This window comes from Sciurus carolinensis, chromosome 5 (assembly GCF_902686445.1).
Source record: "Sciurus carolinensis chromosome 5, mSciCar1.2, whole genome shotgun sequence".
Taxonomy (NCBI): domain Eukaryota; kingdom Metazoa; phylum Chordata; class Mammalia; order Rodentia; family Sciuridae; genus Sciurus; species Sciurus carolinensis.
Genome location: NC_062217.1, coordinates 29,406,822 through 29,427,113, shown reverse-complemented (window position 1 = coordinate 29,427,113; position 20,292 = coordinate 29,406,822). Strand labels below are relative to the sequence as shown.

The 20,292-nt window shown below is 41.7% G+C and overlaps 1 protein-coding gene across 1 annotated transcript in view; it reads right to left on the bottom strand.

Annotated features, from left to right (window-relative positions):
- Kl (klotho) overlaps positions 1–6,390 on the bottom strand; it is a 37,725-nt gene extending 31,335 nt beyond the window's left edge. Inside the window, exon 1 of the mRNA XM_047552009.1 lies at positions 5,508–6,390. Coding sequence (XP_047407965.1) covers positions 5,508–6,314 — 807 coding nt within the window. The 5' untranslated portion in view covers positions 6,315–6,390. The remainder of the gene's footprint in view (positions 1–5,507) is intronic.
- Between the last annotated feature and the right edge of the window lie 13,902 nt (positions 6,391–20,292).

The window sequence follows — 20,292 nt, the reverse complement described above, 5'->3', positions numbered from 1 at the left end:
TCTCACTGCTATGGCATGGATGAGTACCCCCTAGAGATCCATGCATTAAAGGATTGTACTCCACAGTGGCACTATTAAAAGGTTCTGTCAACTTTTTAGGAGGTGGAGCCTTGTGAGAGGTATATAGGTCGTGGAGGTTTGCCCTCAAAGGGGACTGTGAGACCTGGGTCTCTTTCTCATGCCCATTTGCTTCCTGGCTGATTGGGTAACTGGTTTGTTCTCCACACACTTCTACTATGATGTGCTGCCCTCCTGGGGTCCCAAAACAATGGAGTCAGTGATCCTGGACTGGGACCTCTAAAACTATAAGCCAAAAGAAAAAAAAAACAAAAAAAAAACCTTTCTCTTTATAAATTATTTATCATAGATATTTTGTTATAGAAATGGGAAGCTGACTAATACACTCACATTTGTAGGACTTTTTGAATTTTTCAAAACACATTGGCATATATAATTTGGTTTTAATTCTCACAATATACCTGGAAGGGAAGCAATGTGGTAGAGATTGCTGTCTGTCCTAAGTGATTTGTTCCCACCTGCTTTCAACATAATAGGATGATTCTCTGAGCATATGGCTTAGCCATGGACAAAAATTCCCAGACTCCTTTGCACACCACTGGGTTCCATTAAGGGGAAATGAGTGGAAGTGAAGAAACAACTTCCAGGTCAAGAAGTTGATGAGAGGCCCGGTTCTCCCTGCCCACTGAATGAAAATGGGATATTACTTGCTCTGGAAATCCACAGAGGTCATGTACACATAGAGTTAGGAACTTTTTCACTATTTTTCCTCACTTTAAAATTTTTCCTAAGATACAGCAGGAAAAAAGTGGACTGTAAGTATTTAACTTACAAGAAAATGGACATATTGAAATAAGCAGAAAATATTTTGCATATACCTTTATTTATTCATTAAAAGTATATGGAATATTTCCTCTGTGTCAAATACTGACATGAACACTAAATATTTGAAAATAAATATGATGTGTAGTTTGTGCCTTCAAAGAGCCACAAATGAGTAAACGATCCACTCTCCCAGTGGTTGTCCCAAAATTAGAGTATTTGAGTCAAGTCTTTGATGGGTAAATAAGAGTTTATCCAAGATGGAGGGGAGAAAAGTTATGTATATCCTTCACATTAGCTTTGTACCCAGAGTATATCAAAACAGAACCTATAAAAGGTATATTATGGCTCTGTTTAAATATAGGTTACAAATTTAACTTTCTTGTAACATTTCTGGAGAAGATGTGGATCTTGGAGGATTTAATAACAATAGGTATTTTTCTCACCCACTCTTCTCTCCCAATAGACATATGTTCTATCTCCTCCTACATCTAAAATTCCTTTTGTCTAAAAAAATATAAATTTGTTGAAATAAAGGCACTTTTGCACAAATCGATTATAATAAAATTATGGTTTACAGCAATGATATTCTTATGAAAAAATAAGATAACTCTGAAAGTTCTTGTGTGCAAAGCCGTGACTGACTACATATGCAGGTATCACGGTTCACTCATTTTACCCTTGAGAAATGCACATTGACCTTATTTAGATGCTTGTCAGTTTACATTTTCCATCTTCAACTCAAAATAATTGATGTTGTTAAAACAGTGCTATGATTTTAAACATTATTTTATTACTTCTTATTTTAAATTTTTTCTTGGACTTGTTTATAACCTTCAGAAAATATTGTCTTTAATCACATATTCAAAGAGGAGTGAGTCACGCTCTTTGGAAAACATTTCAACTACTTTTGATTGAGTGGGTATTGCATTCAGTCATGTTCTATAAAATACATTACCTTTCAACCCAACCATGTACTACATACATTTTAATGAGAGGGAAATTTTCAAAGTGCTTCTCAAAAGTACATAGTATATATAATTTGAGCATACATGTAGTAGATGATTTGCTTACACTTATTACTTGGGAATGAAAATTCAACCAGACAGCAAATACATATGCCTAAAGCTAGCCAAAAGACTTTACCACTCACCCCATTCTGAAAACATCTCATAATGCTCTCTGGTGACTACAGAGAGTTTGAAACTGGAAGTTTTTACAACCGAGTCCTAAATTTGGTGATGAACCTTACATATTCATTGTAAATGTCAGATGCTACACCATTATGTTTATTGGTTTTTCTATCTGGTTAGGATTTGGTATTCCCTGTTCTATTGGGAAATGGCTAGACAGATTGGCAAGGAGAGCAAATCCCAGAAGTATAAACTTATAAAGGCAAAACTATTCACTAATAGAATTCACTATTCAGAAGGACTATTCACTAATCAGAAGGCACACCCTGAGCACCTACCAAGAGAATGATGTAATTTTAGGAGAAGCAGGTAAAGGCAACAAGGCTCCCTCACTTAAGGAATTGTCCAGCTAGTGGTTAAATAAAAGGGGAAATGCAGTAGGAGGCATCAGAGTGAAGTGATGCATTGTGGGATTCCAGAGAAGGAAGAGGCAGTATTCAGGTGTGGGGCCAAAGGGGTGAGCAAACTGGTTCTTGAAGCATAGGTGGGATTTTAATAAGCAGGGACCTGTCTTGTTCACGCACAGTGACAAACTGGGACACACTGCAGGGAGCAAGGGCCTAAGTATGGGCTTCAGGCAGGAGGCTCTTCCAATCACCCAGGCAGAAGCCCACAGTGGCTTGGACCTCAGGCACAGCCACAGATAAAGGGAGAAGGGGTTTGATTCTGGATACATTCTGATAGGTAGAGTTCTAGGACTTGTCAACAGATGAGCAATAAGATCTGAGAGAAAGGGGAGAGTTACGATTTGGGGCTCAACAAACAGGAAGAGTTAAGTGCCATACAGAGATGGAGACAAAAGGAGTTAGGTTTTAAATGTGTCACTTGTGACTCACCTGTTAGACTGCTAAGAGGACAAGATGGTTATCTCTCCAGGACTTCAGAGAAGTCCCAGCTGGAGACACAAAATTTGGAATTGTCAGGATACAGAGGCTGTTCAATGGGATCCCTAGAGTAAATCAAGACAGGAGGCCCTGGACACAGCCATGGACCCTCCACTCTTTCCAGATAAAGTGATAAGGAAGAAGCCACAGAGAAGAAGAAGGACTCACTAAGGAGCTAAAAGAAACAAGAGAGAGCAGGGTCTGGAAGCCAGGTTGAGGAAGTGTGGCATAAAGAGGGAGTGGTGGCTTAGATGCATGCTGCACAGGACAGATGGCCAAAAGGATCATGGAGACCCACACTGTGAGCAGAGTCCCCCATTATTTGTCCTGCTGTTTGTTTGCCCTGCCATCAGACAAGGATTCAGGAATCTCTGTGGGGTTCAACTGCCCATTCTCCCAGGTATTTCCTAAGCCACTTGTAAATTAGTGGAAAAAGAAAGGAGTGGGGTGGGGTGGGCCTGCTCTGTCCTTCACCAGCATTAGAGCCCCAGATGAAAATTAATATGCCAAGAGCTCCCTGGTCCCTAAATGCACAAAAGCTAAAGCACCAGTGGAAATATCCTATTACCAAAATCTGCAGAATAAATTTACTCTTTTCAGATAAGGTCAAAACTTACCTATCTAACCCCCTACCCACTACACACACATCTAGAAAGAACATTGAAAACAGAATGAAAGAAGCTCAGACAACAAAATGAACTTAAGATACCCTAGTAAATAATGGTAACTTCTGAATGAGATAGAAAAATGACTAAATTCCAAGCTCAAACAAATTTGAAAGGAAAATTAATATTTCACAACAACTAACATTTTGTTTGCAGCATCAGCAAAACCAAGCCTAGTGTCTATCAGTCACTAAGTTCTTATGAATACAAAGTCCACTGCATTTCTAGGAAGGATGGTTAGTGTTTGGTAAATTTTTGGTGTAATTTCTCAAAAATATAACTGAAAAGTTAACCACAGGGCCAAGAGTGGCCACAAGAACCTAAAATGTGTTAATCATTTGAAAAACCAGAGCACCAGAGAGTTCTTGTAATTGCTTATCTTATAAGTGCAATGATCATTGGTCAATATAATAACAACCAACTACTTTTGTGTGCATAGAGTTTGTTGTATGCAAACATATATATGTCTAAAAATAGATCTTATATAATTCAAATCTTAAACAGTGATTTTTACAAGAAAGGTCTATCAGCTCCTCCAGTTGGTTCACTGATCTCCTATTTGTGACATGAATTTGCTTAAGCTTTCTTCAAAAGATGAGGCAGCTCTACCCATGGTTTCTATTACCAACCATCAACTGGTGATGGTTAGGGTTATTGGTTATTAAAAGTATTGACGGAAGAAAAAGTTTAAGAAGTAATCCTATGAGAAGATATATATAAATATGAAATCACCAAAATCACAACTTGTCCAATAAATCTAACATTCTTGTATGACCAATGGTAATAAACAGGTTTGTGAAACAGACAAGCAAACTAATTTCACCATTATTACATTACCAGCAGCTCAGAGCACTAAGTCAACTCAATAACCCAGTACTGTTCTGCCTCAATTATCTATGGCTTTAATTAAAAATGTTTAGAAATAGTCTTCATCTTGAATTTGTCAGAATATGTGGCTTGATTCTAAATTCAAGAATAGATCTTCCAATAGGTCCACAAGTCACCAAAAAAGGGTACCGAATCAACTGATACAAATGAGCCCTCAAACCAGTGGGGATTTGAACCTAAACAGAAAGGAGGAAGCAATAATTGAGAGACAGCTTTATCATGGCATATCAATATTTCCTGCTGTCAAAATATATGAGCGTTCTTGCACAAGGGTGTTAAAATTACTTTTGTCAGGCTAATAATCTCATCAGTCAGGAATCCTTTCAACTAGAGACAGCACAGGGGAAATACAGATGTTGCACATACAATCTATATCATCCTGCAGTTGGTTCCGAATTGTTTGTGCCTAGCTTGTATAAGATTGTGTAAAGTGGTCTTCAGACCCTCGGTGAGTAAGGTTGGAGTGCATGCTGTTCTCTGCCCTGCCGCAGAAGGGACCTCCAAACACGGATTACACCCGACCCTCCCAGAGATGCGGATTTGACACCTTCACATTTGAAGCAGTGTGCCCTTTTGCCACAAGTAAGACACGTTTTAACGGATTAACACTGTGCCTTGACTGAGTGCAATGCCTGTCCATCTGTGTGGCTTGTGAACAAACTTGTTTCTTTCAATCATCCTCCTCATTCCCTTCCTACTGCTACTACTAGGAAATCCCTCCTGCCCTTCCCTCTAGGAATTCCTCAACACCCAGAGAAAGTTCTCTTCCCTTACAGAAACTGATTCCTGTTTCCTTTTGATAAGAAGCTCCAAGGGGCACTCATTCGCGCGCTCACTGAAGGACTTCCCTGCAGTTCCCAACTCCACGTCTTCAAGGACAGCCCGAGCTGCTCAGTTCCCTCGCGAGGTGCGAATCCTGTGTGACCCCACAGAGCAGTTCAATCAAGGCCTCCTGTGAGAGCTGGGGACTCAGGCCCCCCTCGTGCCTCTGGCACCCTGAGACCCTCTCTCCCCTCTGCCTGGCCCCTCGCACTCACCAGAAGAAGGTTGTGCGCCACCAGGTACCCAAGGCTCGGGCTGCCCCGGACGCCGGGGGCCAGGCGTCCGGTGGCGTAGCCGTGCCAGGCCACGACGTAGGGGTTGTCGATGGTGATCCAGTACTTGACCTGGCCGCCAAAGTGGCGGAAGCAGAGCTCTGCGTAATCCCTGAAGTGTTCCGCCAGGGCGCGGTTGGCCCAGCCGCCATAGGCGTCCTGCAGGCGCTGGGGCAGGTCCCAGTGGTACAGGGTGACCACGGGCTCCACGCCCAGCTCCCGCAGCCGCTCCAGCAGGCGCCGGTAGTACCGTAGCCCCTCGCGGTTGGGGGCTCCCGCGCTGCCATTGGGGAGAACCCGCGCCCACGAGATAGAGAAGCGGTAGTGGGTGACTCCGAGATCGCGCAGCCCCTCTGTGTCTCGGAAGACGTTGTTGTAGCCGTCACTGGCCACGTCCCCTGTGGCGGGCGGCGGAGGCGATGGAGCGCCCGACGGCAGATCAGCTGTCGGGGGATCGCCCAGGGTCCCCGGAGGGTGATGAGTGAACGTGTCCCAGATGGATGCGCCCTTGCCGTGCTGCCTCCAGCCACCCTCGGTCTGGTAGGCGGCGCTGCCCACCGCCCAGAGGAAGCCGTCGGGGAAAGTGTCGTGGAGCAGGTCCGCAGCCTCCGGAGCCGCAGGGCGCGCGAAGCGGGCCCAGGTCTGCGCGCCGTCGCCGGGCTCCGCGCGCAGGCAGCGGCCGCTCAGGGCGAGCAGCAGCAGCAGCAACCGCTGCGGCCGCGGGGTGCGCGGAGGGGTGCTGGCGGGCATGCTGCGCGGGAACCGGGTGCTGGGGCCCCGCGCGGTGCCCCTTTATGCCGGCGTCGCTCAGCTCCCTCCCGCCCCAGCCGGAGCCCACCCCCGCTCCCCACGGGCCCCGCTGGCAATAATTACCTACGAGCAGGCGCCTCCCTCCGCCCTGGCATGGGAGGGGGGGCCGGGGCGCAAAGGGCGAGGGGCGCCCCGGGAAGCGGCGCGACAGTCGACCAAGTGCGGCCAGTGTCGGTTGCGGACGTCGGAGGAAGGGCACCTGTTCCTCCCAGCTCGTGGGAGCCCCATATGCTATTTGGGCAACGCTCAAGTCCTCTGAGCGCCACCTTCTCTTTGCCATCAGAGAGCCCTTCTGGGAGAAGTGATCGTCGAGGACATAAGACCGCCGCCCAACTTTCCCCACCTTGGGCGCGGGGTCTTCGCGGGCAAGCACCTGCCTTCTCTTTTCTCCTACTCGGAGGTCAAGGGAAAGCCTAGGATTGACATTACTATATGGATTAGGAATTGTCTGAAATCGTAGAGGGAGGGCCAGGTAGGGAGAGCCACGTTGGAACTTTGCCTTGTCCTGAAAGAAAGGAAGGTTAAGTGGCAGGGTTTCACTTAGGTAAGGTGCTCTCAGGGAGACGCACCCCACCTTTGCCTTAGGAAAGGGATGGCCCTTTCTTGGTTCCCCAGTCTAGGAAGCCTTCAAGGAAGACAAGATAGATTCATGGGTTGCTTCTCTCTCTCTCTCTCTCTCTCTCTCTCTCTCTCTCTCTCTCTCTCTCTCTCTCTCTCTCTCTCTCCCTCTCTCTCTCTCTCTCTCTCTCTCTCTCTCTCCCTCTCTCTCTCTCTCTCTCTCTCTCTCTCTCTCTCTCTCTCACACACACACACACACACACACACACACCTTTTAACCATTTTAAACCAGCACTAGTTCTTTAATTATATCTCAGAATTCCCTAGTGAACTTCAAATCATAAATGCTGATTGTTTTTCTGGGGGAAAAAAAAAGAAGAAAGGTACAGAAATAAAACCACGGAGGTTTGACTTTGAGTACATCTCACTGACCATTTTTACCCTTTTGCATTCATTTTAGGAACAATGACCTTTTAGCTTTCCATTCTGACTTAGCAAGGAACTCCCCTGGCACAGCTGTGCTGGCGCCTAAGCTCCCGCTTCCCACATTTACTCCCTATGGAGGAAAAGGGGAAAGGAGATTTAGCCCAGGCATTTACAACCCCTGCAGCAAAATAGTGCCATGATGATTTTCCAGTTGCCACAGAGCCCTTGGGACAGAAGTTAGGTGCCAGGACAGCCATGGTGTATATGTATGTGTGTGTATATATACATATACATGCATATAAATACAGGACTGGTTAATAATTGATATACATTTGCTGAGTACTAGAAGGCCTGGACTCCACCTTTGTGATTCCAGGCAGGACAATCTCTGGAAGCTCAAGTTTCCTCTTTTATAAAAGGGGATGGACTGCCTGACCTTTAACCTCAGAGGATTGTGGTGCTCCAATAAAATAAATGTACACAAAGGTGACTCAAAAATGGAAAGCCCAGACAAAGGAAAGATCTTGGTAATCACTAATGTTCTTACCTTCCTATTCAGTATGTTATAACTCAGTCACTGCCCGCCCACACCTGTCGAATGACTAATCTCCTCACAGAGATACATGCATTCTCCACTGTGACCTCCCCTGCACTATCTCATACAAGTTTAGAGTCAATGAAGTTTTAAGTGTTGCAGACAAAGGTTTTGGTCCTTTGAAATTTAAGCACAACAAATTTATTGCAGTATTTTATTAAATATTCCCAACTCCAGCTAGCATATATTATCATGATTAGTAAGATTAAGTCATCAGACCGGAACAAAGGCTTGTTGCTATTCTGTTAAATGTGCTATTTACATTTTTCAATAAATGTGAAATAACAATGATACTTCAGCAATTATAAAAATATGCCTCACAACTTCACAGTTACCCTCCCTTCCAGCTACGTTAAAAAGCTTCTATGTCTTGCATGTAGCATCACATGCCCCATTTAGAACTGAAGAGCTGAAGATTCGAGTGTTTGCTGGCTGGGAGCTTGTTAATTTTCAATTAGAAATGCTTCATGAGTCTGGTGGAAAATAGCTTAGGCTAAGTAGTCACTTATTGAAGTATATCTGTTTGCTCAGGGAAGATTGTATCTATTGCTGTTTTTATTTAACCAATAGTTTTTGTAAAAGTTTCTTTTAGAGCAGTGATTAAAAAGTGGGATCAGGTTAATTAAATGCTTCACATCTCAAAGTCATCTAAAGGGGACCTAAGTCACATACATCTCTTAGGATGAACTTCAAACCAGCATTTGCAGTTTTCCCCAATGATGGTTAATTTAATCCAACAAAAAAGATTACATGATTATTAAAGTTAATTTCCAAAAACTCTTTGTTTATCAAGGTTCCATTCATGATTAATAAGTTCTAGATTCCCTAAACGTGAATAAGTACTACTGCTGCTTTTCATGTGTTTAGTTTTATATTTGTTATTTTTTATAACCACCTTCAAACATTTACCAAGTTGGTATCAAATGCTTTGCTCCCTTGCATAGAAGAGATTAATTACTTGCTGTGTTTTGAATATGAAGGTGGAGTTATCGATAAAGGAAGGAAAGGACATTTTAAAATTTGCTTACTGACTGGTTCTATTGATGATTTTTCACAGCCTAGAACTGGCCAGCTGTAATGATTTTCCACAACCTAAAAGTGGTCAATAATCTAGTTATTTTTCCTCTATTATTCACATTTTTTCATCTAGTCCCTTCGCAAGTGGGACCATGTGATTCTCCACCACCAAAGGAACAGAAGGAGGTTCACTGATTCTCATGAACCCCAACACAATACCAACCTCACCAGTCGGTTCACCAGAAGCAGGCTCTCACCCCACTGGGAGGGTCATTTCTACCGGCAGTAGCAATTTCACTAGGCAACAACCATGAACCAGACAACAGTGAAGTGCTTAGACTTCAAAACGTAAGTGACAGGCCTGGCCCTCAAAAGCAATGTGTAATTGGAAAGAAAGGATAAAACTGACAATAAATAAGTGGTTTAGTTTGTTTTATGTAGTGTCAATAAATGACACTTTGAATAGCTGTTAGAGAAATTCAGAGAAAGGAAAAATTACCCTATTTTGAGTTGGTTGGAAAAGTTTCTCAGAGAAAATAGGATGCTATCTGGACTTAAAGAATAAAACTTGCAAAGAGACCTGGAGGCAAGGAACCAAGGACAGAATTGTGCTGAAGAAGAAAAAGCTTCACAGTATATTTATGACCGAAAGAAGTGTTCATATGTGCAAGGACCAAGGGCTGAAGAGTGAGGTTGGGGTCAGCTTATTAGGAGTCTTTTATAGGTTTCATTTTACCTTACTTCCCTGGTTAGACTCTGACAAGCCAAATGGAATTGAAAAGGAAGGGACACAGGAGTTCAGAGCTTCTCTGACCTAGAACATTCTTCATTCAGGGGAGGTCTTCAGAACCACCAAATATCAGGCTCACCTTCACAGGGAGCTAGAGAGGCCAACAGGGGGCCATTCACGCCCAGCAGCATCCTCACTTCCCTTATTTGTAAGTGAAACAAAAGTAAAAGTGATTTACATTCCAAGATCCCAACTGCAAACCCAGGAGTCCCCTAGGGTTTTGTTTAGTTTTGTTTAGATTCAAGATATTTTATTAAAATCTACTACAAACAGTGATATAGTTCAATTAGATTATCAAGTTCAAAATCAACATACAAAAATCAGTAGTTTACATATATTCAAACAATCTTTTGAAAGATTTAATGGAAGAAAAGATTTCATATGTAACAGTAAGAAAAATATATTAATGTTTGTCAATAAACATGTGAGATGTTAAAAATAAAAATTAAAATACCACTGAAACAAAAAATAGCCTTTCTACAAATAGAAGGATCATATTATTGTGTGAATTAATTTGTAAATTTAACAAAATCTAAATGAAAACTTAACAGTTTAAGCTATGTCACCTGATGCTAAATTTAATGAAAAAAAAAGAAGAAAACATAGAAGTGGGACCAGCACTGAAATACATTCAGGCATTTTTAAAAGCCTAAATAATTTAAGAGTATCATACTGGTCTATTAGCAAAACAGAATGCCCAGATGTAAGTACACTCAGATACATATAGAAATTGAATGTATAAAGAGGATATCATCTCAAATCACTGGGAAAAAGAAGTAGCCAATAAATGTTATAGGGATAAGTAAAGTAATATCCCTGCCTTACCTCATATACCATAATAAATTCCATATGTACCAAAGATATTTTTAAAATAGCACAACCATTAAATAGAGTTATAAGGGCAAACAGTAAGATATGTCAACTTATTGTAATAAAGGGGCAATATTAATTAGTCAGTCAATTGACTTGGCAGTAACCCACAGGATTAAGTAGAAGAGGAGATCCTGGGATCTAGAAAACACTTTGAAAGCCACTGTAGCAACCTGATAATGAACAAAGGAAGGGTTATGCCTAGCATGGTTTAAAATGCAAAGAAGAGGGGAAAGGTGCAAGATAACACACAAGAAGACAAATTAAATATGGAAGGTAGCAGAGGAGAGATTAGAGATGGTTTAAGTAGTTTGAGTTTAGTTGAAATTAAAAATGACAGGATCACAAGTAAACTTAAGTACATCAAGAGGTATCATTAATTCAGGCAAAAGATGTGTTCATGTCAAATAGTTGAATTTGAAGTATCTGTCAAAGATGTAAATGAAGATATCAAGCATATAAATGGAGATATAGAAACAAAGTTCGAGAAGCAGTTACAAATGAAAAATTTATACCAGAAAGTTTGATACCTGAATATTGGATAAAATGAGGGCAGTAAAAGGAAAACAACTAAAAGGAGAGATCTGTGGCCTGATGTAGTTCTCCATTTGGGGAGATGGGTAGGATGGCGTAAGAAAGGAAGCCAAAAACAAACAAGCAATAAATAATAATACTAAAAAAAAAAAAAAAAAAAAAAAAAACAACTGAGGAGTACCAGAAGTCCCCAGGGTCCCTTTTGAGTTTAGATGACTATTTCAAAATGGAGAGATTGTTATCCATCCTTGTCCCCATGCCAATCCAATGAGAACATGGTTTTGAGAAAAAGGAAACAGGTCTATTGCTTTGCCAGAAAAAGCAAACTCCTGTCCCAGAGCCTGTGATTCTGCTCATCCACAGGAACAGGGGGCTTTTAAAGAAGAATTCAAAGACTGCATTCTACACATTATCTGTCTGGAGTTGTAATCAATTTGTTAATTTGGGAGATAGTCATTTCTGAGATCTTCTGGTGCCATTCCCAAAGTCTGCGTAGGATGGGGAAGAAAGGTAATCCAGTTTCCCCCAAGATGAGGGAGTGGGAGAGATTAGGGAAGCAGGGAGAGAGGAAGAGAAAGAAACATGTCCGTTTTAAAAATAAGTTGCAGTGGCAGAGCAGCAAGGGCTACAGTCAAAGCATAAAGTGAACCACTGTTACAAGATGATCCTATTTGCTGAGGAAAGACAACTGATCTAGAAGTAACTCATATGGTGATTTGGGGAACCATAACTTGATTTTACTTTAGCTTTGCTTTTCTCCATTGTAATGGGAATAGGCCAGATTAGAATGTAAAGCATTAATGAGAGTCTGTGGGAGGCAAGAACATAAAGGCCACAAGTATACACTCTTCTGAAAGTTTCCCAGTAAAAGGAATGAGAAGAGATGCCACTTGTGGGGTTAGCGGAGTTCAGAGAACAATGTTCTCAAGATGACCAACTCTGCAGATATTTGTGCTCAGAATCTTGAAGGGGAAGGGACATTGAGCATTTCCTGGGGAAGATGAAACAAAATAGCATCATCTGTGATCTAAAGTAGCTGTTTGCAGACTTTTAAGACCCCAAGATATTAAACATGTAAACAGAGTAAAAAAAAAAAAACAAGAGCATGCAGCTGGAGTGACTGCTAGAGAGAGGAGCAGAAGCATCAGGCACAGTGGACAAAAAGCTATTAAAAAGGACGACAAAAAGGAGCCCCATAAAAGGCTTCAAGACAACTGCAAAGGGATCTCAGGAAGGTACAGCTCTGCAGAGCTCCCTAAAGCAAACAGGGATCCTGAAGCCAGTAGGTGGTCTCTCGATGCTTTTGTGGTCTATGAAGGCTGTTGTTCCTGCATGGCTTCCTCTCTTCTGAGTGGATCAGGAAGCCCAAAGGCTTGGATCTTGCCCTTCTCAACTCTGCCAAGGAAAACTGCTGCCGCCACGACCTCAACTGATTTGGACACCAACTAACATGTCTTGACGCGAGACTTAACGTCTAGAAGCTGGGACTTACACACCAGAGACTTGGAGCACTGAGTTGCTGGAGTCAAGTGTTGTTGGTTTGTTTGTTTGTTTTAGAAATAGAGATTGAACCCAGGGACACTCTACCACTGAGCCACATCCCCAGCCATTTTTCTTTTTTATTTTTAATTTTGAGAAAGGATCTTGCTAAGCTGTCACTAGTCTTGTCTTTCTGCCTCAAGTGTTTCTACTCGCCCTTATCTCTCAAAAAAACTACCAATGAGAATAAGAGACATGTATTTTTCAAAGAAAATTAGACAGGTTATTACATGGAAAGGAAATGGAAATAGAGCTTTACCTGAGAGAGATATGAATAAGAAGCAAGATGATTTATCCAGCATTTCTCCAGAAAGTATCAAGAACTGAGATACTATGACAGGAAAGGAGAGACAGAGCCCTGAAGATAGGAGCCATTACATTCAGTTTTCCACCCTTGCTTAGCAGAGGTAGGCACTAGTCATCCCATATCCCCCAGCCCCTTCCTGGGGGCAGAGAAATCACTGCATCCCTCTCTAGACTTCAAAATGGAGGAGAAATACCCCATCCAGACTCACTAAAGGACTGAGATCCTCTCCCGGGACTACAGAGTAAGTTCCCTTTCTCACCTTACCACCACATCAACAGGACTCTTGTATAAAAGGGGATGACAGTCAAATCCTCACACCCTATAAGGAAGGAGATGCTAGGGAAGCCCAAAGACAATAAGGAGGACAAAAACAAGGACACCAGAGGAAATTTTAGCCTCTGATACCACAACTACAGTTAAGAGTAAGCACAGTATTACTCCTAGTTAAATATAAAATTTTACACTAATGTCCTATCTGTCTCAGTTCCTTTTATTTGATGCACCATGTCTAGTTTTCAACAAAAAATTGCAAGGCATGTTAAAAAACAAAATAATAATAATAATAATAATAATAATAATAATAATAATAACAATAATGTGAAAAGACAACACAAGTATCAGAACTAACTCAAAAATTTTAAAAATGAAGTAAGCACTTCTCCATGGCAGGGGGAGTATGATAAAGAAAATGTTATTCATAGTACACTACTTGGCTTAGCTGTAAATGAAATTCATGTATATTATATTTTATATGAATATAGTAGAGAATTGTGATTATAACTATATTAGGCAGTTGCACAATTGATTCAAGAGAACATGGCATATGCATATTATTTAAATATGTGGAGGTAAAATATCAAGGGAAAAAAACAGATAAAAGGATTGAAAGGGGGAATGATGTGGGTCTATGATTTTTGAACACACTGTTCAACATTATTTGACTTTTCACCTTATGCATAAGTTGAAGGAAGGACCTGTCAATGCGTCTTGATCCAAATGCAGAAAGATTGTATCTTCCTGGAAGAAGAAGGGAAAAGAGGTGCAGAAAGCCACAGAAAGATGGGCAGCAGAGAGGAAGCTACTGATACATATATTTTGAAGTGAAAGGCTGCTGCAGGTTGAGGGAAATGGCAGGGTTCTCAAATCTAATAGTTTATATTTTGTAAAATAAAGATAAAGTTAATTACTGAGCGTGAGCAAGCTGGGTGAGTCTGAAAAAGAAAAAGAGCCAATACAGTGAATATACCGAGTAGTCAGCAAAAGATGATTGAACCATCACTGGACAGCAAGATCGAAGGATTGCATTTTAAAAGGAACCCTTTTTTTAAACCAATTTATCTCAAATACCCTCTGTAGTCTTTCAGGTCAGCTAGATGCTTAAAATCCACAAATTTGTGATCTATTTTTCACTGAGCTAATGAAACACCTAGACTTTCACATACTAGAAAATCAAATTTGCTCTTTCCTTAAATATGGTCAGTCTCTTGTTGAACTGGACTAAGGTCAGCAGTTTAGAATTTAGAAGGCCCAATTAGCATCTTTTGGGGCTGTTCTCATAGATCCACATCCTATTTCTGGCCATATGCTTGATATTGGCATCGTGAGTCACCAGGTCATGGGTTGGAAGAAAAAGGGAATTAATTAGTTGGAATGTATCACTAGCATAGGAAATAGCTCAAAATGCATCACTCTCCAAGTGTGACTAATAAAACTTGGTGTCACCCCCTTGACCAAGTGACAACAGAGCAAGCTCTGAGTCCTTGCCCCTGTGGTATGAATGTTCTGCCTGTACCATTTTGGTTATCTCTAAAGACAGAGACTAAAGAAGACTTTGGTTTTTCCCTCAAGAACTTCCTAGTAGTGCCAGCACTTTGATCTTGATAGCTTACTTTCTGTGGCACAAATTTTGTGATTCTAGCTTCAAGGTTCTAGTTTGGTTCCTCTTCCTCTTCGTCACTGTCCCCATCTCCTGTCTTTGGCTATCTATTCACCTCATTCCTGATGTCTTACTTGCTGAGAGTTCAACTACTTCTTGGTTTCAACCATAAGAGCAATTCACAAATTTAAATCTCTCCAGCCATGACCGTGTCCTCCCCACACGACATGCCCAGCATTTCCATTGGGACATCTCAAGTTTCCATCTAAAGTGAGCATGTTTAATTGGCAAAGTACACAGAGAATTAACAGGAGAACAATCAGACAAAGAACAAACCTGAAAAATATCCAACGTCATTAGGAATAAAAATAAATAAATTATGCAAAAGTAGTCCAGAAAGTTGTAGAAAGAAAAATAAGAGAAAATTGTACACTAATATAATCAAAGCAATGTATTACTGGAATCAGGATAATAAAAAAGCAAAGAAACATAGAAGAATATACAAACAACTCTGGAGAGAAATGGTAATTTGTATAAGCTAAAATGTGGGAAAAGACTGATTTTCTTTTTGAAATGGAGGAAAATGGCCATTCATTTGAAAAAAAAAAAAATCCAAATTCACACAATACTAACAAAATATCCCTGATTGATGAAATAAGAAAAAAAAAAATTAAATGTATAAAAGAACTGGAAAGATGTGGCAGATTTCTTTTCTTCTTGTGACAAAGAAAACCTTTCCTAGGATGCAGCAAAACCCAGAAAACATAAAGGAAAAGACTGACAAAGGTGATTATCATAAAGGACACTAGTGATAGAACTAGAAGAAATTATTTGCAGAAAGCTAAAATTCATAACCTATAAGGGGCCCAGGTAAGTTAATTAATTAGTTAATTAAAATCAATCTACTCAGTGTGAAAATCATCATAGGATCTGAACAGAAAAGTCACTAAGGAAAAAAATTAAAATGTGCAGCAAACATAAAGGCCCCACAAAAAAAAAAAAAAATCCTACCAAACTAAGAGAAAACAAGAAAATTGTTGAGAAAGGGAGATGCAATGTTTTATCCCCAAATGGGAAAAGATTAACATTTAATGTGAGAACACAGGAAAATGTGCATTTATATACTATTGGTGAAAATATAAGTCTGACACCTTTGGAGGAGAGTAATTTGTCATTTTCTAGAAAACATATACATGCCATGCCTTACCATCTAGAAATTTCACTTCAAGTTCCCTCCTATGGCAATACAACAACAAATGCATAAGAATATATGTGCACAAAAGTCTGGGGATCATTTTTTGTAATAACAAACTATAGGAAAATTCCCACTAGCTATCAATAGGTTAAAATGAAATAAATTATGTTTTAAGTTCAGATTTCTTTTAAAAAGTTCCTAGTTAAAGATATAACAAATTCTTGCCTCTGAGACATGGAACTGGGGGAGGGATCTTTCTCTTTTTAAAATTTTTACTTTATAAATACTTAGTCCCCATCCCTCATACTTGATGGAAGAGAGAGAGAAAGAGAGAGAGAGAGAGAGAGAGAGAGAGGAAAGGAGGGAGGGATGGAGGAAATGAGGGGGAAAGTGAGCCAAATAATCACATTGGAATTAACTCCATTTTGTAGTGCCAGAGGGTGTAGACATCAACAAAGATTGATGCTCTACACACGGGAACAATCTCTGGTTTCATTAGTTCTTTTCTTTCCAACTCTGTTTCTCTCCCAGAGAAAAAATTTGGTGCAATTATCTAGAAATTCCAAACATGGAACCTACATTCTTGCAATGTCAAAAAAGAGTGCATAAAGAGTTGGGGAGTTGACATGAGACACAGAGCCAAGGAAGGAAGGGAAAGAGAGAGGCAGAGCCTCAGCAAACATTTCCAGGACACATGTAGCCCCTCTTGGGGATGGTGGCGCCCTGCACCTGGCAGCTGCAGGAGCGGGAGTGATTTCCTGTTCCTGGCTCCATTGTGTTTTGAAAAGCCACCTGATACCATTAATAAACAAATCCCTTTTCTGTGGAGGCCAGCCAGAGTGGGTTCTGTCATTTGTAGCTGACACTGGCCAATATACTAACCATATGGCTTTATCCAGCTGGGTGCCCTAAATGTATAATAAACAGAATCTTTGACTCAGAAAGATGCTTAGGAGTCATGTGATCTAAACTCCCACCCAGGTAGGAGTCTTCTCTAACCTCATTTGTCTCTACCTAAGCATTTCCTATGACAGGAAAGTCACCTCCCAGTGAAGAGTCCGCACCTTTAATGGACAGTTGTAATAAATCAAATGTCATTCCTTCTGTGGACTTGGCTTCCTTGAACCTTCTACTGGAGGGTCTTTATTCTCTCCCAGGAGCAATCAGAGCCTCTAGCTGTCAAATCTTATGGTTTGAAAAACCTCATGTCAATCTCTCACCTTGAAAAGTGCTCAGTGAATACTGGGGGAATGAACAGAAGAACGAGGAGCATCTAATATTAAGAGCTGTAGCAACTGCGACGAGATAGACCTTGTGGTCCACACGTTCTTACAAAACCCATCCTTCCAGGTCTCCCTCCCCCTGTCGACTACCAGTGAAGGACACCAGTCTTGCTCCCCATGGTGGGAGGAAGCACAAGGCCCACATGGCACACTTGGGGGAATCCAGCCCCAGGGGACAGTGTTAGAGGATGTGAATGGGAGGCGCATAGAAGGCAATATTGGGGCACAGGCTACATGTTCTGGAATTTGAGAAGACTGAAAAGCAGAAATAGGGAAGAAATTGGGGGGCTCTAACTAGCTCACTATATACAGTGAGCAGACTTAAGTCCCGTGGAGGTAGAGCTTTACAAGGAACAATTTAGGGCAGCCCACCTGGAGCTGCACCCCAGTTTGAAGTGGGGAGTCATCTACAACCACGGTTCTTTGGGCATAATGAACCACCTGTATGCTGAAAAGAGATGAGGATAATCTACCTGAACTAGAATTAAACTTACAGCAAGCAGACCAAAATGCAAACTTCATTTAATAATCCCGTGGGTAGAAGAAATGGTTTATTCATTTATTCAAATATTTACTGATCATCTGCTATAGTGGGCAAATTATGTACCATCACCCTCAAAGATATCCATCTCCTAATCCCTGGACCATGTGAATGTGGCCAAAGGGACTTACATGGCAAAAGGAACCATGGAGATGTGAATAAGTTAAGGATCTTGAGATGGGGCAATTACCCTACCCGGTGTAATCATAGAGTCCTCATAAGAGAAAGAGGGAGGTAGGAGAATCAGTTAGAGAAGGGTGTTGTCAGTGATAAAGGAAGTAGAGGGATTGTGATGGGAGGCCATGAGCCAAGGAATGTAGGCAGCCCCAGGAAGCTGAAAAGCCAAGGGAATCCTTTTCCTAGAGCTTCGAGAAGACATGAGCCATGTCTAGTGATTTTAGCCCAGTGAAACCTCTAGAACTGTAAGATAGTACATTTGTATTGTTTTTAAGCTGGTGAGGCTGTGGTAATTTGTTATAGTGGCTAGAGGAAATGAACACACCTGCTCTGTGCCGGTCTTCACACACAGAGCAGTGAGGAAAATAAATGAGTCTTATTTATTTATTTATATATTTATTTATTTATTTATTTATTTTCTCGTGTCATTTAGGTTGTATTGGAAAGGAAACAAAACATAAACAATAGGAATATTAAGTAGGTGCTTTAATATACAGTATGTTGGGAGGTGATGTCCACATAGGATATTCTGTAGGGGGAAAATGGAATCAAGACACAGGGAAGAGTGCTATGGGGGCTCCTGAGGAGCAACTGCAACTTTAAACAGGGTGCTCAGCGTGGGCGTCACTGAGAAGGCAGCATTTTGGCAGAGAACTGAGGCCCGTGGGAGAGTGAGGATGAAATATATATGGACAAAGAATAAACCAGACAGGGGGCAGCAGATGCGAAGGGCCTCAGCTCGCCTGGCTCCTTCAGCGTCGGCAAGGAGGGCAGAACAGAGAGCGCTGGCTCTTGCCGCGTGTGATAGGAACCTGCCAGAGAGCTGGAGCAGAGGGCCACATGAGAGCGTGGGATTCTAAGGGATCCCTTTGTCTGCTCCGTTGGAAACAGGTGGGGTGGCCAGGGGGCTGGGAACAGGGCACAGCAATGCAAGTGGGGGAAAGTAGTGAAGTCCTGATATACTCGTGATGTAGAGACAAAGGACTTCCTGATGGATAAGATGAGAGGTTCTGAGAGGGAAGTAAAAGGTGACTCCAAAGTTAAATCAGGAGCATGGGTTAAACCCAGAAGCACTGGTTAAAGTCCCACTTAATAAGTTCAAAGAAACTTCACAACCATCAAGCATGCAAATAAGAGGATATGGATCTTTTTTGCCATTAAAGAAAACATAAAAGAATAGTTTTAGCCTCGTAGGCAGCTTCCTTCTCACTATGTTCTCACATAGGAAAGAAAAAAAGATGAGTGTGTGTGTGTGTGTGTGTGTGTGTGTGTGCACACAACAGAGAGAGAGAGAGAGAGAGAGAGAGAGAGAGAGAGAGAGAGAGGGAGAGAGAGAGAAAGAGAAAGGAGACACACGGATGCTCAGGTTCCTCTGGTAAGGGCACTAATCCTACCATGAGGACCCCACCCTCATGACTTAATCACCTTCCTAAGTCCCAAACTTCAAATTCCCTCAGTTGGGGATTAGAAGCACATGAATTTGGGAGACACACAAACATTCAGTTCCCAGGAGTCCTTAAACTGACCAAGTGTTGGTGAGGGTGTAGGGAAGGAAACACCTTATAAGCTGCACACATTCACTGGATGCAGGCTCAGCTGCTGTAACAACAATCCAGGGACTTAGATAATCCAGGGGAAGGGAATTCAGGGTTTGTGCTGTTGCTGTCATTCCCAGCATGTGACTCCAGGGTCCCTCCAGTTATAGTCATTTTTCAATCACTGACAAGGCTTCTAACCTGGAAGTCATTTCTCTTTCCTCTGCTCCCTTGCTACTTATAAGCCATGATCAGATTGTTGTTGGTTCCTTTTCCAAAACGCCTTTTACATTTACCCCTCTTTCCTTGCATACTAGGCCTCTCCTAACTATGACCAAGGTGCCCAACAGCCTCCTTGCCTCAGTCTCTGTCCACCCAGTGTCTGCAGGTGAAACTTCCAAAACTTTGTTTACCATCCTGCTTGCAAAGCCTTCAAGGACCTCCCTTACACAGAGTTATGCACCTCGCTTGCTATCTCGGCTGCGAGGCCCTATTCCCCAAGCCCAGTCTGCTGCTCCGAGTATGAAGACACAAGCCCTTCCTCAGTGAGGCTGCACTTCTGGTTGACCAGAACACTCTCCCAAGAGGGGGACATCCTTCTAGGCCCAGCTCTGGTCATGACTGAGGAGTCAGGACTGGGATGACGCCTTTTCTCATAAATGATTCCGTCACTTC